General features: G+C 53.2%; 8 protein-coding genes across 8 annotated transcripts; 2 read left to right on the forward strand and 6 right to left on the reverse strand.

Annotated features, from left to right (window-relative positions):
* Nucleotides 1-517: 517 nt before the first annotated feature.
* On the reverse strand, nucleotides 518-4277 carry MAM_07678 (Rho GTPase-activating protein domain protein; the record flags this gene model as incomplete). Its single annotated transcript, XM_040826476.1, has 4 exons — nucleotides 518-955; nucleotides 1035-3013; nucleotides 3096-3795; nucleotides 3924-4277. The coding sequence occupies 4 exons, from the start codon at nucleotides 4275-4277 to the stop codon at nucleotides 518-520; spliced, it is 3471 nt and encodes a 1156-aa protein (XP_040675556.1).
* A 4452-nt stretch (nucleotides 4278-8729) lies between these two features.
* MAM_07679 (uncharacterized protein) lies at nucleotides 8730-10333 on the reverse strand (the record flags this gene model as incomplete). Its single annotated transcript, XM_040826477.1, has 2 exons — nucleotides 8730-9899; nucleotides 9962-10333. The coding sequence occupies 2 exons, from the start codon at nucleotides 10331-10333 to the stop codon at nucleotides 8730-8732; spliced, it is 1542 nt and encodes a 513-aa protein (XP_040675557.1).
* A 1551-nt stretch (nucleotides 10334-11884) lies between these two features.
* Nucleotides 11885-12589, reverse strand: MAM_07680 (uncharacterized protein; the record flags this gene model as incomplete). Its single annotated transcript, XM_040826478.1, has 1 exon — nucleotides 11885-12589. The coding sequence occupies one exon, from the start codon at nucleotides 12587-12589 to the stop codon at nucleotides 11885-11887; it is 705 nt and encodes a 234-aa protein (XP_040675558.1).
* A 582-nt stretch (nucleotides 12590-13171) lies between these two features.
* On the reverse strand, nucleotides 13172-13456 carry MAM_07681 (Homocitrate synthase; the record flags this gene model as incomplete). Its single annotated transcript, XM_040826479.1, has 1 exon — nucleotides 13172-13456. The coding sequence occupies one exon, from the start codon at nucleotides 13454-13456 to the stop codon at nucleotides 13172-13174; it is 285 nt and encodes a 94-aa protein (XP_040675559.1).
* Nucleotides 13457-15147: 1691 nt separating this feature from the next.
* MAM_07682 (uncharacterized protein) lies at nucleotides 15148-15921 on the forward strand (the record flags this gene model as incomplete). The annotated part of the gene is made up of 1 exon (XM_040826480.1): nucleotides 15148-15921. The coding sequence occupies one exon, from the start codon at nucleotides 15148-15150 to the stop codon at nucleotides 15919-15921; it is 774 nt and encodes a 257-aa protein (XP_040675560.1).
* A 612-nt stretch (nucleotides 15922-16533) lies between these two features.
* Nucleotides 16534-18379, reverse strand: MAM_07683 (Ubiquitin-conjugating enzyme/RWD-like protein; the record flags this gene model as incomplete). Its single annotated transcript, XM_040826481.1, has 8 exons — nucleotides 16534-17397; nucleotides 17480-17648; nucleotides 17729-17740; nucleotides 17792-17888; nucleotides 17954-17975; nucleotides 18038-18132; nucleotides 18201-18234; nucleotides 18350-18379. The coding sequence occupies 8 exons, from the start codon at nucleotides 18377-18379 to the stop codon at nucleotides 16534-16536; spliced, it is 1323 nt and encodes a 440-aa protein (XP_040675561.1).
* Nucleotides 18380-19045: 666 nt separating this feature from the next.
* Nucleotides 19046-20411, forward strand: MAM_07684 (DNA polymerase III, clamp loader complex, gamma/delta/delta subunit; the record flags this gene model as incomplete). Its single annotated transcript, XM_040826482.1, has 4 exons — nucleotides 19046-19161; nucleotides 19242-19320; nucleotides 19395-20186; nucleotides 20247-20411. The coding sequence occupies 4 exons, from the start codon at nucleotides 19046-19048 to the stop codon at nucleotides 20409-20411; spliced, it is 1152 nt and encodes a 383-aa protein (XP_040675562.1).
* A 120-nt stretch (nucleotides 20412-20531) lies between these two features.
* On the reverse strand, nucleotides 20532-22070 carry MAM_07685 (uncharacterized protein; the record flags this gene model as incomplete). The annotated part of the gene is made up of 1 exon (XM_040826483.1): nucleotides 20532-22070. The coding sequence occupies one exon, from the start codon at nucleotides 22068-22070 to the stop codon at nucleotides 20532-20534; it is 1539 nt and encodes a 512-aa protein (XP_040675563.1).
* Between the last annotated feature and the right edge of the window lie 861 nt (nucleotides 22071-22931).

The raw sequence follows: 22931 nt of genomic DNA on the forward strand, positions 1-22931 counted from the left end.
GAAGGAGGTATTCACTGACAACGAATCTTCCACGACTCGTGGAATTTACGCCGCATTGCCGGCTTCAGGGGAGAAATTTTGCCTCCTTCTCATGTCAAGACAAGCCCGTCAAGAGACTCGAGAAAGCACGGGAGAAGATGTCAATTCTGTTGTCACAAGCCCTTTGAAGAAAAAAAAAGCCTGACAAGCAAGAGCAGACAGACTTCACTAATGGAGGGATGTGCATGCAACCACAAAGATTGTCATGTCCGCGTCGTCAATGATCGATGGTGAGAAAATGAATAAGCAGGCCGGCGGCAACGAGGACAGCATTGGCGAAAAGAAGAAACGTTAAATGTTGGGGGGAAGGGACCTTTTGTTGCTTATCGAACGACCAAAGTGAGACTATAACGCCGTTGAGAATGCATAATGGCTACACCCAAATTATGTCTTTTTGTATGAGCAAAAACGCTTAGGCTAAATTCAGCCTCCCGTCTCAAGCGCCAGCATGCAGGAACCCGGAAAGCGATATCGCTGGTCATGAGTTCCCGCCAACACCTAGGCCGCCGCCCCGACGGCCCCAGGCTGAGTTGCGCCAGTCACCACGCTGGACATCCGTGCCATCGAGGTGGCTGTCAGAGTGGTTGAGCCTAGGATTGTATGGTCCTCGTATATGTTCCCCCGAGCCGGGCCACCTTTGCGGCGGTGTTCCCTGGCCAGAGCTGACTGGGGGCGCCGAAGGATCTTGGACTCGGCGTACAGTCCTTTCACCTTGCCAAACGGATGGATCTGTGTCCACTCGCTTGGGAGGAGATCGAGTTGAGACATCCTGTCTATTGTAAACTTCGCTGATGTCAACAGCTGGTAATTGATCCCTGCGATACTGGAATCGCTTGAGGATCTCCTTTGTGGTGATTTCACCGCTGTTACTGAAGATGTAAGGGTCGTTGAGTAATGTCAATAAATCGTCAGGGACCTGGCCATTGTCAGCTACGACGCCCCCGTCTTTGCACTTGAGGGGTTTTGGCCCGTTCCGTGATGGAGTGGCGACTTACCTGACACATCTCCTCGATGTTTTTGATGAGCATCTCCACAGCGTCAATAACATATATAGCCTCACCATCCAGCGCGGGGGTCTTGTTTGGGTTTGTCAGGATATTGGGCGCAATAACCGTGGCGAGATTCCTGATGTCCATCTTGGATCCGACGTCATCGTCCAGTTGATGAAAAGATCCAGCCCACTTCAAAAATGTAAATAGAATCTCAAGACTATCGCGATGACTCTTTGGTAGGAGGCAGCATGTCAGGTGAAGAAAGTGTTTTCTCCTCTCCAAATCTGGCAGCTTCGCCGCAGCGATCCAAAGACTGTACAACTTGTGAGTCATGAGAGGGTCGGGAAGATCCCTAAGGTATCGCTTTAGCAGCGCTGCCAATTGCACAACAGGCTGCTCCATGAAGTTAACAACGTCGCAACCCTCCTGGTTGATCTTTTCGACCAACGCCTGTTGCTTCTTGATATTGCCGTTTTTTCGAAACACGCCCTCGACCGACAGATCCATCTTTCGCATGGAAGCGATAATGTCATCCACAACGGCAGGAATTCGAAGGGTTCCGGGCCCGACGCCATCAGTTGAGTCGGCTCCGTCTCGTTCGATAATGATTTCCAATGGCACCCCAAAGACGCCCTTCTTTTTTACGTTCTTGTTCTTGTCGTTCTTGAATGCCTTGCCCAGGTTCTTCCAAAACGTTGGTTGTTTCCGTGATTCAATAAAATTCAGCAACTCATCGAGCGTGAACTCTTGCTCAACCAGGGGATGCATTGTTAAAACGGCCAAGTGACGGACGTTGAAATACTCGAGACCGGATAATTCAGGGAAAAACTTGCGGACCATTCGGCTGGGAAGGGCCTCGGCAGCACGCATATCAGGGTCTCTACCGGCAGATTGGGTTCTTTGGTGACCAAGAGGTCGCATATTGTCGACTCCGGGTCCACGGAACGGATCTTGACGAGCATCTCGGTCACGCTGTTGTTGCTCCCGAGATTGCTCGACAGCAACGATGCGGGGGATATCGTCCAGCGTGATGGCATCATTCTGCCCAAACATCAAGTCTGTCGAGCCTTGCAAGTCATTCGTCGGCTCATCTGCACCAGCCGAGCTTGGTCGAGGACCTTTCCCGTCGGCATCCATAACGCGAGAGGATCGTGCCTGGCGAACACTCGTGGATAAATGGCGATCGAGGCGGGTACTGCGCAGGCGCCGCACCTCATTTAGGGTGTTTTCATATGTCGATTCGCGGTGATTGTTTTCTTTCTTTTCAGTGCCTGCATATGACTTTGATCTGCCATCCGGCGCAAGGAAGGGCGGCGCGCCTAATTTGTTGTTGCCGGTGGCTTGGACGTCGCCCGTCGTGTACGGTAGGGTGCCATTACTGCGCAGGATATCCAAGAGTCGAGCGAGGGCCACCTTTAGCAGAAAAATGTATTGTCCGAGTTTTGTGACGTGCTCGAACGGTACTTCACCGTCTGTCTTGAGCGCGACGCAATTGGTACAGTATACCTTCCCGTCAAATGCGTTGTGTCGTGCCTCTTCAAGAGACCTCCCCAGCTCTTTCCCACATCGGCTGCAATTGACGCACGCAAGGTGCCATCGTAGGTCGCCGTTCTTGGCACATTCATCCTCAATCGAACGTTGACAAAAGGCACAATGATCAGAGTTTTTGCCGGAGAGGTTTGCACCTCCCATCGTTAGTTGCATTAGGCTTTCATCCGTCTTGTACGTCTCGAAATCGTTGAGGTCATTAAGAAGCTGGTCAAGTCCATCTTGTACTCCGTTGTCTCGCTCAAGACGCAACGCTCCCTGGAGACAGATTCTGATCAAAAGCTTGAGATAATGAGCCAAGCCGGTGACGAGAGACAGAAGCTCTTGCGTCACACCAAGTTTTCGGACGCTCGTGTCTTGTGTCTTCGACAGCAATGAAAAGAACGAAACAATCTTTTTGCATAGCAGTTTAGCCTCGCGCCCGTATGACAAGCCTGCACGTGGTAGTGTCAGCCTAGAGTTGTTCTGCTACGCCCCTTTAGGGGCGTCAATTTTTTTTCCGTCATTAAAACTTACCCTTTTCGCTGTGAGATAGTACCAACCGGTCAAGTCTATCTGCTGACTGGAAGAGGATTTCAACGTGCCATATAAAGCGCTTCGCTACAAGAATGCCGTCAACATAAGCTCCATTGCTGACGTGGAGGAGCATATCCGAAATGCACGCCGCAGAGGACTCTTCAAACGTTGAAAGGACGCTCCAAATGCGGTAAACCTTTTCCTCCATTCGCTCTTCTTCCATACGAATATGTTCTCTGACGGCATTATCCTTTGGCTCTGGCGGGGGCTCATCTGGCGTGTCGGTCGGTTGACCCAGGCGGACATTCCAAAACTTGTGAATCATGTAACATTCCGGATGCCAGTGCTGATTCTGGCCATTCCGAAATATTTCCACAAATTGCTTCAGAATGGCCGTCTGGCAACCATTGCACCGCTGTGCAAATTGAGTCGAGTAATGATAGTGGCAGTAGACGTGGCCTTCGTGTTCATAGTAGCTGTCTTGGGCTCCGAAAACTGTCGAGCAAAGCGAGCAAGTGAAATGGTCGACATGGTACTTTCTATCCAGGGCGGTGATGTAGGACCCTCTCAGGGCTCCTCCACACTGGTAGCAAAGCAAGCCTAATCTTCGAAAGTAATCCGTCTCACAAAGGGGATATGGCCCATCCCCATTCTCGTCATCCGCAGGAAAGAACTTTGATGCCACAATCTCACCACAATCCTTTGTTTAGTCTATTAGTAGGGGGGATCAAGAGGTATTGTGCACGTTTGTGAAAAGGACCATGGCAGGGGCAAGTTTCGGTTGGATAGGAGGGAGAGGGCGTCAACGCCTTTATCGAGCCTACTTACACGGCACTTGAAGCAATCCAGGTGAAAGGTGCCATCTAGGGCTCGGACAAATTGGCCAGTCAATGGCTCGCCACACTTTTTACAGATCCTCAACTGGCCACTGGCAGTGCGTCCGTTTCTTTGTCGCGATCGGTTCCTCTCCCCGCTCTTGCGGGGCGGAGGTTCGTCAGACCAGGTCCCTGGAAAGGCTCCGGGCATGCTGGAGCCAGAGCTGGTGGGCTTGAGATGATAGGTACTATCTGGTGTTCTTGAGCCCCCATTTTGCCAGTTTCTGTCGTTTGCGTAGCCCGAGTCGGAGGCTGGGTGATCACCTCGAGAGCGGTCGGTAGAAGGCCGGCCGTGGTCCGATGCCATCGTGGCCCAATGATGCAGCGACGGCCTAGCTAGACAAAGGCAACGCTTGCTTTTCGTCGTGGAAAAAGAATGCAGTCGCCTAGCCGTCGAGCCGTCGGTTTATGGTATGCTTGAAACCACACAGACACGCGGTGTTGCGTCCGAGTGTGGTCTCGTTTCAGCGCCAGGTGTACGACAAGAACGGACGAGGGGGGAGTCTCTCGGTCGGCATCAGCTATGTTGGTCCCCAAAAAGTAATACGGGTGCCAATTGAAGACGTTTGGGCGACCAGAAAATGATGCGCACGACGGACAGGAACACTGGCGGCACGGGGTCGAAGGCGTATCCTTGTTCGCGTGACTGCCCAACGGTTGCGAGTATCGAGATCGGGGCTGAGCTTCGCAAATTGGGGGCCAGCTGGGCAGCGGCAACGGCAGCGGCAACTGCGTGATGACGCTCGGAGAGCAGAGGCCGAGACGGGCGTTAATAGCATGTAAGACTGAACATGTAAACACTGAAAGATGCAGAAGGCGGGGCTCGGTCGCGGCGGCGACGTGGACGATATGGGCGGCAGAGACGATGGTAACTGATGTGAGCCTGGTGTTGGTGTTTGACCATAAGAGTTCGATATGAGGGACGGAGAGGGACCCGAGGGGACCCGAGGGGACGTGGACCAGTGGGACCGGTTGACCAGTGGGACAAATCTGGTGGGCTCAGAGGGAGCAGTCCACTGGCAACTGGTGGGCTCAAGAGTCGGGACCTTGGATGGCGGTCAACTGGTCCGGTTTAAGTTGGTTGCCAAAGAGTGAGCAGTGACGCCTGGCTGCTCCAGTGTCCAGATGTCGGTCAACTCAGGCGGTGTCAACGCCTGGCAACAACATTGACAGGCCGCTCAGGTACACCCCACCAGCAGAGCCTCGGCGCGGTAGCGCCAATGGCAATAGCAGTAGTGGGAACATTTGAAGCATTGGCGGTCAATACCTGCCATGGCGCGGAGTGCTTTTATTGTTACTAGCACTTCCATTCACTTGACAGTCAATAGCACGAGTCAACCAGCACATGAGACTGGTCTAGATCCGGAGCGCCTGCAAGTTGCAAGAGGCGACAGCCTGCAATGTTGATCCATGTCAAGCATGCAAGGCCACAGCGGCCCTTGAGCCCTCTCCAGCGCTGAAGCCGATGCCTCCCAGTGGGACTTTTGGTCTCAAGCGCTATTGCAGCCTGCAAGTGCACAGCCAAACAGCACTGCACCGCCGGGCATCACTAGACCTCAGGACCTCGGTCACCACACACATGGATGCCATTGGTAGGTATCAAACCAGTCATCAGAAGCCCTAATAACTGCCGCTCTTTCCTTTCGAAACCGTCAAGTGGTGGCGAGTGCTTCGCGTATTATTACCGCATGTGCACAGATGAGAAGTCACCACTCTCTCTATACCGAGCACAGCCGTCGATGCTTCAACACTGGTCCTCCATGCCCCGTACTCTCCACGTCTTTTTCATAGGCCGCTTGCTTGTGCATCTGCTTTTGCTCCTCGTTGGGGACCTGCATTAACACGCAACCTCGCACAACGGGCTGGACCGGCTGGAGAGAAGGGGGTTTTGTCTGGCTGTTGCCAACTTACCGCAGCTGTACGGTACTCCTCCTTTACTGAGCACTCGAGCGCCAAGCCAAGGAACTACTCTGTGCTCCCTAAGTGCCTTGTCTGCCTGCCTGCCTAAACTGGCCTTCTCCTTGTTGACATTGACCGTTGTTGGGCGGAGATGTAGCCCCTCCAAGATCAACAAATCCCAGACCCAAGGCCACAATATCTCTCATCAAGAACGTCTCCAAAGCGTACAAAGGATGCCCCGTCAGAAACAACCCTCGGATCCACATCCACAGGCACGTAGAAGGCGGCCCGTTGGCCAAAGAATGAGAACTCCATGTTCGGTTGGCACACTCCTTCATCTCCCAGGCAGCCAGCCTACCAGATCCAGGCGAGGGCCGCATCAAGTCGGACTCTGGCACTTGAACTGGAAAACGACTGGGCAACTGAGCCGACTTCACGACGTCGTACCCGAGATCCTTGGTGAGGTCTGTACGTACTCGGTACATGATGATGTACTACGGTGTGCAGGAAAAGGGTTGATTGATTCCAGTCTCCGTCCTGTACCACACGCTGCGCACGCCAGGTCTTGGGCTGGGGAGCGACCTTCTCGCTGTGAGCAGTGCACCGTTCTCAGCAGTCCGTACTCCGTGCCATGTTCCGTATTTCGAACTTCAGTCTCGTTCCCTTTCGCGTGTTCTCACCGGCTTGTCTTGGTAGTGCGTATGCATCCTACCGAGGAACCACACAAAGCAACTCTTATGCTCATCTCTGCACCAAATCGAACGCGCGTATATCATTGTTTTGAAATTGCGCTCGGTACAAGAAAATAGATCGAGTAAACATGGGGCAGCAATTTGGCGGTATTTCAGCCACAACGGCCTCCCGACCAGGGCTGGGAGGGCAGATTCTCATCCAGGCATCGTGAGACGGACATTGTTTACCTCATTTGGGTCAACCTGCCGCCCCCGCCTCCTCCCGCGGTATTTTCGATTCGTCGGACAGAACTATGCTTAAATGCTCCTCGGTCATAATGCTTCTTCGCGTACGGGAACGCCGAATGAAATATGAATAACTGCGGCTGATTCTCCAAACGCATTTGAAGTGGACTTGCTGATGTACATGAAAAGCACAGTCTCCATAACGACTTGGGCATCGCTGCCTCTTGTCACCACGGTCTTGGAGCCGACTGAACAGTGTTGAGAGCAAGAAGAGTGACGAGGCGAAGGAGCCCTTGGTCAGCGCAAACCAAGGTGAGCTCTTCGTAACAGCTAGACGACATGTTTACTTCAACAGTTGAAGATCAAGTTCTCTGAGACGCCGTTGCTCTTCGATTAGAGTGTCGACTGCGATTGTGGGCCGCCCAAACGTGTGCTGGAGGTCGTGATGGAGTTGTCTCCGTAAAGGCCAAGGATGATCGGTGGCCGGCAATATCAAGCAGCATTTCTGGCGTGGCGTACTCCGTACCGACAGAACTCCCGTCATCCTTGCACGGTCGACGGTAAAAGATTCCGGGCCACAAGGTGCAGATCCACGTCCGTATCTGAAGCTGCTGACTGGACGCCAGGCCACACATTCTTCACCACCGACACACATCTCGAAGCCAAATCGTCTCAAGGCTCCCGTTGACTGACGGGGTCTCTTGGCCGTGTCCAATGTACCGAGCACGGAGTGCTCGAGCAAACAAATATCCGGGCAAACGTTAGTACTACGTACTAGTAGCAAGTACTAGTACTTCGTGCCACGACGACTTGGCACAGGGAGCAACACGCAACACGAATGCGGAGCCCTTGTGCATGCCAAGGCTTGGAACAACCAAGGCCACTTACCTGGACTGTTTCCGCCTCAGGCTCGCCGCAACACTGCATACCATCACGGAACAAGAAAAATGTTTCCAAAAATCACTCGTGTTGTGCAACAACAACAACAACCACCACCGCCACTACTACGTACTACTAGTTGGGAACTACATTACTGCCTCTCTTGGCGTTGGACACGTCGTGCAGGGGAGCATGGAAGGAGGGCTGGTTGTTACACGCCTTCGTCCGTCAGCTTTGTAAGAAATTTCTGTTGGGCTGGTGTTGTGCTTTTGGTGCTGTGATATTATTTCATTTTACGAATTGCGCCCTGTCTTGCAGTTTGGTGGTATTTGGCGAAGCTTGTTGTTGTTGTCTTGGCGCCTCGCACGCGGGCTGAATTAATGATGTTCAAGTGCCGAGATGAGGACGGAAGGCTGCATATGCAGCGTCGACGGAGGAGTTACAGAGCACATGTGCCGTGGGATTGGACGATAGGCGGCGACCTGGTTAAGCGGAGGCGGAAGCGAAACCGGAAACGCAAGCGGCGGGCGTTTCGTCTTTTGCGTGCTGCCATGAATCCATGATCACGGCGGGAGGGGCGCTTGTCGACAAGGAACTCGAAGTGGTCGGTCTTCGAGGCTTTCTCAGCGTGTCGTCGTGGCTTGAGTCGATGTGCTGTTAAAGCGATATTGCTTGGTTTGCCTCTCTCATAAGTGAGGTCTGCCTACGACCATGTTGCATTTTACGTGCGGCATTGACATCCAAGTTTTCCCTACAGGCTATGGGTACCCTTGTTCGGCAACAACTCAACTTGATGCATACCAGGCTCGTGTGACTGTTGTTCTGAGTCAAATCAATCAACTTCTGAAGAATGCCACGGGCGAGGTTATTCATGGTTCCTCACGGTCGACCAATGTGCCAATGAATGTCCAATAAATAACTGAAGGGAGCAGAGCAGGGCCATACTGGTGAGTGATGAGAGGCCATGGGGCAAAATTAAAACGCCGTCATATTACTCCTGAGCTCAGACCGAATTCCTTGAAGCAAAAAAAGTCAGAACAAGGACAATTTACCCAAAAGACAAATCACTTCCCCCTCACAATTTGCTTCAATCTCCTTTCAATCACCTCCCTCCCTTCCAGAGTGCGCCAAACCTCATGTCCCGCCCCGTTCACTATATCCCATTCCTTCAAATTGTCCGTCACGGTTGTCAAGTCTCTCTGTTTCCTCTCCCACTCCTTGCTCCGCTTCACTTCCACCCCCGAGCTAATCACCACCAAGGGGGTCTCTCTCTCTTGGATCTGGCGACTGCTCTTGACATCGCGCTTGGTGAAGGATTCCAGCACCAGACTTTCCTGGAGCTTGGCAAATATGAATTTGCTTCCTTGCTGGACGGCTCTTCCGTACACGCGATCTCGAGACGTACGGCCCCTGAAAATCGCGCCCGGAAGTCGGTCCAGCCCGAGGGGGGAGAGACTGCCACGAAGCCAGAGGAGGAATCCGCGGCCGGGAGATGCCCACGGGCCGAGAAGGTCCTCGTGGAGGGGGTCGATGAACACGAGGCCCCTGACGTCATGGCCATGGCGGGACGAGAATACCCGCGCGTAGAGGGAGCCGATGCCCGCGCTGACAGAAACCCACGGCCCCTGTTCGCCAGCTTTGGCGAGCGCTTCGCTGAGGACGTCGACTGCGAAACCGGCTGACAGAGGGGATGGCGCTGTATCCGACCACGCCATTCCCGGGCGGTCGACGAAGCAGTATCGCGAGACGGAGCCGTTCTTGATGGCGTTGTCTGCAAAGGGCCACAGGCCTTGTTCGACGGGTCGCTCTCCCCCTTCGAGGAGCACAGTAGGAAGCTCCTCCCCGTGCGAGTCGGTCTTGTTTCCATGACAAAAGAGGTGAACGCGGTACTTGTCCCCGTCAACGCTGTACCTCTTTCCGGGGGCAGCGTAGCTGGCATCCAATGCTCGGAGAATAATTGTAAGCGTGATGAGAACGACCGCCACGACCATGACGACAAACGCAATGGTCGACACGATAACCGCACACCATTCCGTCAGAGTCCGCCTTGTCTCGGCACGGCCCGTCAGTCTCTCTTCCTCCTCCTCTTTGCCCCATTTGACCATGCGGTCTGTGAGGATATTCCAGAGACTCATGAGCAAAGCCCAGACGGCGCTTACGATGCCGACCCATCCTTCTTCGTACCGCGTCTGTTGCACCGCAAGGAGGAGGATCAGGTCGAGAAGCAGTAGAAACTGTAGACTCTGTCAGCCCCGCTCGTCCGGCATGTCACGGCGGTTCTTGAGAATGCACTCACTGCCATCACGAAGGCCAGGATCCGGACCGCCTTGCTCGGAACCCCAAAGAAGATGAGAACAAAGCCCAGATTTGCCATGGTCAAAGTCGTCAATCCGAACGCAAGGAACCCGCTGCCACGTGTATGCAGTCCCGGAGGCGTCGCAAAGGCAGAGACCAGCAGGAGAACCCACCAGACGAATGTGATGGCCGTCAAGACGAGTGTCAAGTAGCGCAGGACACGGATACTCCATAGATTATACGGGGATACCGCGGGATCGTCTGGCGTGAGGAGAACTCGATTCGAGTCGACCCGATTAGGGAGCAGACGGGTGTGCTCATCAGGCGGGGCGGCTTCGGAGTCGTCCGCCGCTTCCCGGTGTTCTTGGTCCATTTTGCCGTCGTTTTTCTTTTTGCTGAATAGAGGCATCGTGGCTCAGTTCTTCGGACGCGCAGAAGGGAGGTAGGTGGGAAAGGGGGGAAGAAGCTACTAAGAAAAACTTGGTCCCGCAAACAAGGCTAGGAAATAAGATGAATACGAGAGAAGTAGAGAGTATTTGAAGTATGTCCTGTTACAAGGGTTACCTGCAAGTCTGCTTGAAACGTTTGACGAACACTTGCTCCTCCGGATCTCGAGAACGTCCTCCGAGAAAAACAAAAATTGGGCTTGCAGGTAGACGGGAGGGCTGCAGAGGGGAGATGGAAATGGCCACCTTTTTGTCTGGTCTCGCAATCCCCTCCGCTCGGATCAAGGAATATATGCGCCATCGCCATGGCCCATGATATTTGCCGTGATCTGAGGCGATGGCTACGTCATAGCCAGATTTGCCGCACTTATAGGAAAGAGCTCTGGCCAATGAACAGCGCTGGCGGCGGCGACGGCTAAGCCTTTCTGAGTTCTCCCTATGTTTGGTGTCTCACCCCACTTATCTGATGGCTTCTGGCAAACCAGAGTTCGCGCAGGTTTTCAACGGTGCAGAGAGAGGAGATACATTGAGCAGTATGACTAACCCGGTAAGTTCCAAGGTTGGGGTTGTAAAGTTGAACCTGTATCCACTTCCAAGCTGACAAAAGAGTTTAAAAAAGGCTTCGTTTGACAGCTTCAACACGCCAGCGCCGGGACCAACACAGCCTCCCGCCCCTCCGAGGAGATAACAGCACGATAACGTGTGTAAGCACACACTCAGTGTTCGCCGGTGAACGGTTCATGGTTGGGCTTTGAAGTTCTGCAGCGGCTATCGATGGAGCCAGGGCCGAGTCAAGTTGAAGCCTCGACAGACCAGGGCTGGGTGTCAAGGGATCCTGCAAAAGCAAAGCCAGAGGAGGGCTCAGTATTTGGCGTACATACAAAACAGACATGGGGTTCGTTCTATTTTCGCATCTCCCCTCCCCAACCCACAAGTTGAGGCCCCAACAGCATCCACGACGGGCTACTCCGTAACTTGCGACAATAAGAAGCAGAGGCGGCGTGGGTACGACTCCGTACGAGCCCAGTCAATGAATGAGTAAACGTCACACCAAGAACGTTGGCTGGCCAAAAGTTGTCTGGCGGGCCACCACAGCCCCAAGGGCCGGTGTTGGCGCATGCCAGCGCAACGTTCGGTGGCGCCCTTGCGAAGGAGGTTCCCATGTCAACTTGCAGGGCGCGGCAGCATTCGACAAGAAACAAGAGACCGAGACGTTCGCAATAGGGCCTAAATAAAAACAAGCAACAGGTTCCTTGAAAAGTAAGATATGCTACCCTCTAATCCGTAGAAAGATGGTGACGAAATCCCAGCCTCTGCCAGTACACCAGCCTCCTCAATAGGAGCTGCAGTACTCCGTAACATACTCCGTGGTGAGACGAGAAAACCCCTCCCCAAAAGATAGCCGTCAAATGCTAGTCATGTCTCGTAACAAGTCGGCGGCAGTTCAGCCCACGTTTCACATTGCCCACCACAAATCTTCACACCACCCACGGCGCAATCATGCTCGCATCCCCGAGGCTTGACGTCGATCCAGACGACACTCCGCGCCGTAGATACCGCCGGGTGGGCGATGGCGAATCCCGCATGCCCCTCTCGCGCAAAGCCTTCTCAGGGTCAGGGCCCGCGGTCGACGTCGTCACGCCGTCCGGGACTTTGCCCCTCGGGAGGTGCATCTTGGCCGCGGCATCAGGGTCGTCCAGATGGATGCCATGGTGCTGGTACGCAGCCACGCGCTGCTGCTTCAGGGCACATGCCGACGGTTCGCTGACAGACAGCCAATTCCTGACGGCTCTGTACCATCGCGGGCTGTTGGCGCCGGCGCCGCTGCCCCTCGTTGGTGACGCGTAGCTGGCCGGCACGAGGCGTCTCGAGCCTCCGTTGACGGTACTCTCCTCACAGCCCGACTGAGAGACTTCGGAGCGAGAGCTGATGTAGCTTTCGGAGGCGGTTCCGTCGAGAGACGAGTCCCGAGTTGCAGGCGCAGACGTCTGATGTTGGTGGCTGCACGGCTCGTCTGGCACCGCGACGGATCCCAGCGCAGTCATGGCGGGGTTTCCCGTCCTTCTTTTCCCAATGTCGTCTTGTGTTGCGGACGAGGGTTCCTTTTTTCTTTGTCTTGCAATTTTTCCCGGAGTCTCACTGAATCGAGAGGTGTAGATGCCAAGAGTCGAAGTCGGACGCATGTCGAGCCGGAGACCACCCACCCGCGGGTCCCAGGGCTACCTCGACACAACTCATGGACAGGCCAAATGCTGACGGGTTGTGTAGGAATCAGACAAGCTTCAAAAAAAAGAAAAGAAAATAAGAAAATAGGAAAAAGAGGCGCCGGGACTAGCGCTCACAACGACGGCGCGAGGTGCTTGCGGGTGGCCCTGAGTGATCTGCTTCATTTATTGCCCGCATAAGTAGATTTAACGACGGTTAGTACTCCGTACCCGCTAGTCACCTTAGGTAAGTTACCTGGGTAGGTAGTATCCGCAGCAGGGTTTGACTTGGCGCTTATGCCGCAGCTGCAGAGTACAACGCAGGTACCCATCTGCACCCAGCTCCTGCGCCCAGCTCCAGCGCTAGTCCTCGAGACGTGCGCTATTGGATTACTTATTCGATGCGTCCCTGCAAGCCCTACCCTTCACTGCGTGGCCGAGGTGCGTCATGTCGTAAGGTTGCTTTCGATAATCAAGACATCAATCGAAAACATCATTCTAGAACCATCTGCCATGGGAGCTTCCGCAAAGCTATTGGTAGATTTGCTACTGGACACAAGACTATCCAAAGCCTGTCACACCAATGTGTGCGTAGCCAAAGAACGCTTCCCGAATGTTGAGAAACGTTAACCCTGCATACCATCGTTTATCAACCCAGCTAGTCATTCCAAAAAAACGCTTTTGACATGCATCCGTCGCATGAATTTCCCGCCATGCCCTTTGCTGCTGTTGCAGCTCCAAGTGGTACGAGCGGATAATCGAGTCCGTGTCGTCAGTGGCGAGGGGGCGAATGTTTGCCATCTGGTGAATCTGGCGGTGCTGTTGCCAGTCGTCTGTCAGTATCATCATCAAGTGAGGGTCTTGCCCAAATACACATACACTTCCTTAATCTGCTCGGCACTCATGGACATACCAAGCTGCTCGACTCAGCTCTCGATGGCGTTCGGCCTCCGTCATGAGTACCAACGGCAAAAGCGCCTAGGAGAGACTCGTACGAAACCTAGGATCGCGAGCATTGTTAACATTTATTCCGACTGGAAGGCTGAGGGCTTCATTTTTGGCGGAACCAGACAGGGGAGCACAAATGACGTACCGGTGATGGGATTGTTGAGGGGAACGTTCTGGCGTCCCGTTAGCTTTTACCGTTCCGCAACGAAACCACATTATGCCATCCACGACGCCCACAGAGGGCAGCCAACAATGGCGCGATCGAAATATGAAATATGCCAGCAAGTTGGTCGTTTTGCAGAATCTTGACTCACCATCTGGACGGCGTCTGCCACCACATCCTCAATCTCCTTGATCTTATGGAGCTTGTACCGGCTCAACACATAGTCGCGACGTCTAACCATCATGCGGGCTTGGAGAGGAAATCGCCGACGGACGCGTGGGGTGTGCGATTACGGATCGGATTGGCGGTACCATTGGTGCCGCTGACTGTTGATCTATCGCCGCACATGATGGCAGTAATTCTGAGTCAAATGGGTCGGTGTTGTTCGTAGCGTTCAAAGTCGAAGTCGCCGAGTCAAAAGCATGGAAAGAAGCGAAGGAGGAAAAAAGTTGTACTTCGATCGAATCAATCTACTATTACTACTTACTTAAGTAGTAGACGCACCAACGTTTTCGTGGGGTTCCCCGGGGGACGGATCGGGGCGGCAATGGTACCGAGTAGAACGCAGGGCTAATTGCGTCGTTCCGACGTCGCAACAGGGAAAAGTTTGGAGCTAATTGCAGCACAGTGCACCCCGCCGTCACAGGCGCTGGCATCGCTCGGCACAAGTGGGCCCGCTTCCCGGCGCATCTGGCCCCTTGGACAGTGTAGGGACCGGAGTCACGGACTGTCTGTCCGATAGCGCAATCATCATCACGGCAGATGTCGCGCATGGCGGTCACCCTCATCAGGCTGTCTTGGAGGATGCGATAAACCGGCGTACCGAATCAATTACTGTGCAGCAAGCCTCGTTTAATACTGGTGCTGGTGCGACTGGCCGCCCAGGAACTGGAGCGAAAGGACCAAATCCAGCTCCAGAGGCAAATATTGAAATGAAAGAGGCATCAATGGCCATTGCTCGACTTACCCTGTACTGTAATGCCGTGCATCGCCGCACCTCCAACGAAGAGTCGCCGCCTCAACTTCGCATGCGTCTCGCCCTCGCCACAGAACACGAATCCCTGCCTCTCTCAACACCAACGCCAAGTCTTCACCATCTAGCTCGCTGCGACTCATTAATACAAATAACTGCCCCCCTCCCCAGGATCGCGTAAACTCGGCAAGAGCGTCTGCGAACCCGGTCCTGTCAGCACTGCCATAGTCCAAGGCTCAGGCTCCCAGCCCACACACCTCGCCCAGCGCCAAGAGAGCCCGCGAGTAGTGCCGTTTCTGACACATCATCTCGCGAAAAAAGAATAAAGAAAGATCGCCCGTCAAGAAGGGACATCTTGGTCTTGTCCCCCCCAGTCGGGTCTCCAAACCCGCGCCAAAACACACCCCGCGCGGCGCAAAACTCCAGGACGAGATATATCCCGCCGCCGTCTCCATGCCCGCTCTCACCACCATCTTGACCGACAAACCCGGCGCCAGGTCCCGGTCAGCATCCCCCATTCGTCCTCCCATGTCTCCAATCACGCCTCCCCTGGCTCCGGCGCAACCCCGCGATGTCCCTCCAGCCGCAGCAGAGCTGCCCCCAGCAAGACAAACCTATACCCATTCATCGCAGCCGTCACAGCAGATAGGCATCCCACCGCCTCCCCCCGAGCCCATCGACTTTGAGCAAAATCCCGACGTCATTGCTCTCAAGTCTGCCATTTCCGTCCTCCAGGTCCAGAAGAGGCGAGCCACGGGGGATATCCAGACGCTGAACAGAATCAAAGACGAGGCGCTGGACGATCCAGAGTCGTTTATGAAGGACCTAGCGGCCGGCAAGGTGAAGCCACGAGACGACTGCCTCTTTGAGTCCGTCGACAGTGACGAGCATGACGGGGACACCGGCGGGGAGAACTCGCGCAGCAAGCGTTCGTCTCGGCAAGACGAAGAGTCAAAACCGAGAGAATGGTCGTCGTTGCCAAAGCCCCAGGATGTCGTTCGTTGCCCCCCTCTAAACTGGGCGCAATATGCCGTGGTTGGCGAGTCCCTGGACAAGCTCCATGCCGAACAGGTGGCGCGCCCTTCACAAGGATTGCCCGCCGTCTTTGGACCCAACGGAATGTATGACATAAAGACTGAGGGCAAGCAGGAGAAATACACCGGTGTGGCCGCACCATATGCCCCTGCCAAAGACCGTATTGACAGGAAATCAAAGGGCAAGAAGTAGCGGGGGAAATGGAATATTGGACCTAACGGAAAGTCTGCATTCCAAGAGAACGCCAACATGAATCATTCAGGACATGTTACGACTGTCATGATGTATGACTATGAAGGGCGTTTTTGTATTAGAAAGGTATATCGTGTTTAGTTGCCAGAAGTGGGAACAGTCAGTGTATGTCACCTGAACCGTCACTTCTTTCATGACGATTGATAGCCACCTTGGAATATATCGTCAAGTCAACCCTGAAAACATTTGAAAGAGTTCTTATGGAACCTGTATCACAAAGCCCCTTCAGCACGGCTCTATTTCCGTGACCTGTTTTGCCGCTTGCCTCCCCGAGAATCCTATGTATCTGGGTCTCTGGTTCTCAACAACACCACCTATGTAGTGAAGTAGCTGTGGCACTCCAGTCGACGAAATAGAAAAGAAAGAAGCAAGGGGAGAGGGGATGGAGGGAGCCTCGGCAGTCCTATAAACGATACGCCGAAATAATGCAAGTCATAAATCGCTATATTTCCTCCCACCGTCAAATACCAAAATTGTTACTCGGGAAAGTCTCTATTTGGTGGTTAGAACTGCAACCATCAAGGGACAAATGAAAACGAGAGGGCAAGGGCCTTACTCCATGCTTTGCTGTACTGATCGACGAAGGCGACGGTTGTATTGCTTTTTATCATCCTTTCCGCTGCCCCAGAACAGCTTGGTGGCTTCCGGATTGACAACCATCCTGGGATCATAAGCCGGTTCATCCTCTTCCAATGTTGATATGATGGCCTCGATATGAGACTTGACGTCCTCGCGCTTGAGTGGATTCGGTACGTAGCACGCCGTGCCATCCGGGGCAACATGATGGTGGAAAATTTTGGTTTCAAACTTGACACGAGGCTGTTCGTCGGGGAATCGGGTGCTGAAGTTCATTCTGATCCGGAACAAGCCGCCGTCGAGATTGGTCATGGGCCGACCAAAATAGGTGATAACCCACACAAATGGATTGCCGTTTTCGAGAGTCACATCGTGAGGCATATCGCTTCTTTTGAAGTAGGCCGTGACATGCTCATACTGATGGTGCAAATTGACCGCGACCGTAGACTCCTTGACAACGGCTGCGAGGCCCTCAGCTGCCCAGGCCGCTGGCTCTGCGTCAAGTGCGGTTTTAATATTCTTTAGCCTTCGCTCGAGATCCGGATAGTTAAATTTTCCCTCCATGCAGTTCTTAACCGGCGTTTCAAAAGGCATTCGTACAAAGTTATCCTGTAGCTTGACTTCTGACTTTCCCTTTTCAACTGCGTCCAGGTACGATTGATAGTACCATAGAAACCGACGTTTGCAGATGTCCCTGAAAGGCTCAAATGGTACGTTTACCTCGTCGTCGTCATCACCGTCTTCTCTGATGAGCATTTGAGTGCTACCGCCAACGGGACTGAGACCAAGATAGCTTTCCAACCGCTGAACCACAGAGATTCTCAACGATTCGTGACGGATCTGGATTTTTTTTTTTATCTCTCAAGGTCAGCTATAATATCGCACAAGTCATGTGATTGTCTCATTGTGAATAATTGTGAACCTTTTGTACATAATCTTTTTGGTACATCTTGTCTGATTCTTCGTTTGCATCCTCGAATCCGGGTTCATTTTCGTAGGGGTTGGCTGATAGAAGGCTCTGGATGGATAAGAGAATGGATTCCAGGCCCTGGGCCGATGACCACTCCTCTCCTCGTTCTCCACGCCACGTTCTGTGCGGGTGGGAAAAAACTGGTTGTCAACCACGACGTACACGAGGTAAATGTTGAGTCGCTGAGAAAGCGATACTTACCCCAGTATTGACCTGCCAAGTCAGTATAAATTAGCATGTACAGCAGGGCATACAGATACTTACAAGCAAACTTTGCCGTTAGCATATATATTCGGGTTCAGTCGACATCTGCCTCCGTTGGTGGTGACACACTGGACGTTGGGCGACTTGGACGGATAGTCTAGAAATCGTCAGGCATCGGGAACACGGGGACAGGCATAACAGACAGCCATGACACGAGAATACCTCTGCCAAAATGAATGGCAAACTATGTCAAATCTGTCAGTAGACGCATCGTCCACGGCTTGTCGCACTTCCCGGGCATTGTACCTCGAAGAAACCAAATTCGTAAGGGGTCTCGTGAGGCCCCATGACCAAAGCTTTCACATTGCGAACGTCGATATCGCGGCAAGCCACAGCGATGGCTATTTGTAGAAGCCAGGAAGGGTCAGAGAAAGGAAGGAAGCAGAGGCGACACAAAAAGAACACTCACCGAGGTCAGTACCCCTTTGAATGTCGCTCAGCTCCTGTCCAACAAACAGTCGGGTTAGCCTCCAAGAAGCTTGAGATGAAGGAAACATCCGCAGACGCACAGGTCCCAAACGCAGGGTGCGGAGTGCGGGGCATTTGGCGCAAACAAACCTTGGAGATCCGAATGATAGATTGATCCATGGCGGCTGACCCTACAAAATGTAGGGACGCGAGTGTGAAGAAGGTCCAGTCGGGCAGTGAAATTATTGATGAAATGTGAAAGAGATGGTTGAAGTCAGGCCGAGTGCTGGCATTGACGAAGAGTGGGCAGGAGCCCGGCTTGCACAGGTCTTATATGCAGAACGAGCATTGAACGTCTGCTGGACATTTGCAACCAGACTTGAGTAACTACCTAGGTAAGTACTCAAGTACCTGGGCACTACTGAAGTACGGAGTAGGTCGTCTGGCCTGCCAGCACAAGTGGCCTAGTGGCATTGGGGCGGCGCTGGGCGGAGGCTACTTGAAGTACTTAAGTAGGCAGCCGTCGCGTGCCAAGCGCTCCAAATGCCTGGCCAGTTGGCGGCTCTTGGATGCCGGTGAGTTAATAACATTGTGCGTCAACCAAGATCACATTTGAACGGCGTGTGGGGATTTTTGACAGCAGGCAGCCACGCGGGGGCCGATGCACCCATGTCCGCACGCGCTGGCTGCTGCAGGCAGACAGAGCAGTGGACCCCGCTGAGGTCTCCAGTCAGGCATCCGACGTGACGTGACGTGACGCGTTAATCGATTTCCTTTGCAGTTTGCCTTAATTCCGTCCATCTTGCGAATCATCAGACCCGGCAGCACCAACGTTCCCACACAGATATGGCCAGTTTCTTCGATCTCAAAGCCCGGAAAGCTGCCGCCGCCGCCAATGGCTCCTCCGAGCAGAAACCCCAGAAGCCAGCAGAAGCTAGAAACCAGCCCTGGGTCGAGAAATAGTATGTCCTCGCCTTGCCTCGAGGAGCAGCTCGATCCTCGAACAATAAGAGGAACCCTCTGCTGACTCCCGTCCTTTTAGCCGACCCAAGAGCCTTGACGACGTCACCGCCCAAGATCACGCCGTGACTGTCCTTCAAAGAACCCTCCAGGCTTCCAATGTACAATCGAAACCCGATACAGCACTCAACAGACCACACACCACACACATGTACTGACATCATGACTGTCACAGTTGCCGCACATGCTCTTCTACGGGCCTCCTGGTACAGGTAAAACATCAACCATCCTCGCATTGGCCAAGGAGCTCTTCGGTCCCGAGATGACGAAGTCGCGAGTCCTCGAGCTGAACGCTTCCGACGAGCGCGGCATCTCAATCGTCCGCGAAAAAGTCAAAAATTTTGCGCGTATGCAATTGACCAATCCGGCCCCTGGTTATAGCAAAAAATATCCCTGCCCTCCCTTCAAAATCATCATCCTCGACGAAGCCGATTCCATGACACAAGATGCTCAGAGCGCCCTGCGGCGAACCATGGAGACCTACAGCAAGATTACTCGCTTCTGCTTAATCTGCAACTACGTCACCCGAATCATCGACCCGCTGGCCAGCCGTTGCAGCAAGTTTCGCTTCAAGAGTCTCGACCAGAGCAATGCCAGGAAGAGGTTGGAGGCGATTGCGTCCGCTGAGGGCGTGACATTGGAGGACGGCGCCATTGAAGCCCTAATTCGCTGCAGCGAGGGCGATCTGCGCAAGGCCATCACTTTTCTGCAGAGTGCGGCGAGATTAGTTGGTGCGGGTGCTCCGGACAAGGACGACGGCCATGGCGCTGAACAAATGGACGTGGACAGTAAGCCCGTAACAGTCAAGATTGTGGAGGACATTGCTGGTGTCATTCCGGGACAAGTGATTGATGCGCTAGTTGATGCCATGCGTCCGCGTGGCGCAGGCCAAGCGTACCGCTCTGTATCCAAGATTGTGGAAGACATGGTCGCGGATGGGTGGAGTGCGACCCAAGTAGTCTCGCAGGTACGTCTCCTTTTAGTGTCCACACCGGGCAATTTTCAAGAAAGCTAACGTGTCTTGTAGCTATATCAAGCTCTGACGACAGACGAGACAATAGCAGATGCCCACAAGAACAAGATCGTCCTGGTTTTTTCAGAGGTCGATAAGAGGCTTGTGGATGGAGCAGACGAGCATCTGTCAATTCTGGATCTTGCCATGAGGATATCGGCTATTTTAGCTGGAAAATAAACTTATACACAGTCCACAGCGGCTCGTGGACTTTTGAAATTTGAGTTTGTGTGCGGCGTTGAGGCTCAAGCCAGTCGCCGTGGCAGAACGTATAGAAGTTGCTTCTGACGAGCAGTTTCTTCATACGTTGTCATGGCCAATCAGACCAAGATTGCCGTTAATTTTTGCCCAAGGGTCGCCTTGATTCGGTGACAAGACCTTCTTCCTGAACTGCTTTTTCACAGATCCCTGCAACCACATGTCGTCCTCCGTATTATCCATCCCACCAGTTTCCTCCCCGTCATCGTCCAGTCCCAGCAACACGTCCATCTCGTGAATGGCCGCGATGGAATTCTCCAGCGCCACTTGTCCCACCTCCACCTTTTCTGCTACTGCCTCCAACGTGTTAATCTTGGCGGCGTCGCAGGCAAATATCCACGGTTTGACGCGGCTAGCCGTGTCAGGCCGCTCATTAGGCTTGGCCGATATGATCTCCGGGATGCCTGATCGTCTGCGTGTAGAGTCCTTCATTGGGTACGCTGAGAGCAATTGACTCTCTTCAGCTAGACGGCCGAGGAGCTGGCATGATTCCTTGTTTTTTCTGCCCAGCGACGCGGTGATGTGGGCTTTATGCGCAACGAGGGCTTTTTGTTGTTGGGCATGGGTGATGAGGCCTCGAATATACGGCATGAGAAGTAGGTCAGTGGATGGAAAACCTGGCTCGGCCGATCTTGACGATGATGTAGCGCTTGTTGTCTGTGGGGGGAGTATCGACGGCTGAGATGATTTCGACGTGAGCTTCAGCAGTTCCTTTCTTGCGGCGACGTATCCTTTGTATTTGTCTTGAATTATCTGCAGTTGCCTTGTGATGGTGGCTTGGTCGTCTGCTGTTTGTGCCTGTCTCTGTGGAACCGACGCTTTGTCGTCCTCCGTCGACGCCTTGCTTAGTTCCGCTTCAATCCAGCGGATTAGCTCATTTCGCGTGCTATCAAGAGCTTGTAGTTTTGCGCCGTTGCTGACGAGCTCTGGCTTCGTTTTGCATCTTTCTCTTGCCTCGTCCAGTAGCCGCTCCTCACGTTTCAAAATCAGCTTTGCCTGGAGGACGATTTTGTCCAGCAGTTTGACGCGGCTTTGGAGGTCGGGATGTCCTGCGCTCTGCTCGGCCGCGAAGCTGTTGAGCATCGGGCTAGGAACACTGGGGAGCGCCCTGCCCCCTTCGAGAACCTTCTCGATGCCTACCGTATTTTGCGCAGCTTCCGGAGCCTCGGATAGGCGGTGTAGGTAACTCTGGATTGTGACGAGACATTGGTGCTTTTGGCGGAGCTTCAAGAGGGCTAGGTGTTCTTCGAGAGAGGATGGCGAGTTGTCTGTGGCTCGCTTTGCAGGAGCGACGGGTTCTGTGGTGCTTTCGTTGACCATTTGCTGGAATTTTTGAGAAGCTATACTGTTTGCAATAAGAGCCTCGATGAACTGTTTGTGTAGGCCTTTGAGTTCTGCGCCGACATCTCTGACGATTGGTCCGACATTGAGTGATAAGGGGTGCTGTATTGGGCCATCGCCAGTGTAGGAACCTAGTTCAAGAGCCAGGATACGTCTGATGTAGTTGAATTGCTCACGGGGTTTTATATACGCATCAAGCGTTTCCTGGAAATTGGATATGGTCGTTTCCGGGTGATTCATTTTGACATGCCGTGATGCTGGCGTGCGTCGGATCAAAACGTGTGTTAGTTGAGGACGATGCGTACAGTGTGGATTATCTGGCCGCGACGCACCCCACATACTTATATCGCCTACTGCGATAGTAAACGCTTCCTCATCTAGACTTTAGTGTACAAAAGCACTTTGTTTCACAAGACCAGCCGAGTGTAGCCACTGTAAGCACGCAAGAATGCAAGTGCGGCATTTTATAGTGACGATTGCTCCGCTAGGAAAAAGTCCTGTCGAGGCAAATCGCTCGAAGCCGCGCATGTCATGTGTATGGAATGCGGCAGAACAAGCACAGGGTAATTGGGTATAGTATCAACTGTTCTTACTATTGACTACCTGTCAGGGGAGTGCATCATTGCAATTTAAGTCTCGGGCCTACGAAATTTCATCTTCTAGGCTTCATAAGTGTCTACTTTGAGTGAACTTGTCGAATCAAAAACCTCCAGTGGCGGAGAAAATTACGTCGTGCATCACGAATTATCCATTCATCGCTATTTGCGAGCAGCCCGCAAAGCATGAAATCGTGGCAATATAGTGTCTATGGATATTGAAATATAATGTTGAAATATAATGTAAACATATCAGTGACATAGTTGCAATATGCTGATTACGTGATACGTGAGTCCTTAAAGGGCGCTCGTGGTTGATGCCCCCACCAGCCCCAATGCGGACTAGTGCGGTTGCCTGATGCCTGGAAAGGATCAGAGATCGAAATTTATCAAACACCGGCATTCTGGATGTCGTAAACAGATCACGGTGGCGAGTTGAAGCCGACCCAATTCTCACCCTTAGCCACTTCACCTGGACATCCGGATACCATAATTATTCTGCCGG

This window comes from Metarhizium album, assembly GCF_000804445.1.
Source record: "Metarhizium album ARSEF 1941 chromosome Unknown scaffold_34, whole genome shotgun sequence".
Taxonomy (NCBI): Eukaryota; Fungi; Ascomycota; class Sordariomycetes; order Hypocreales; family Clavicipitaceae; genus Metarhizium; species Metarhizium album.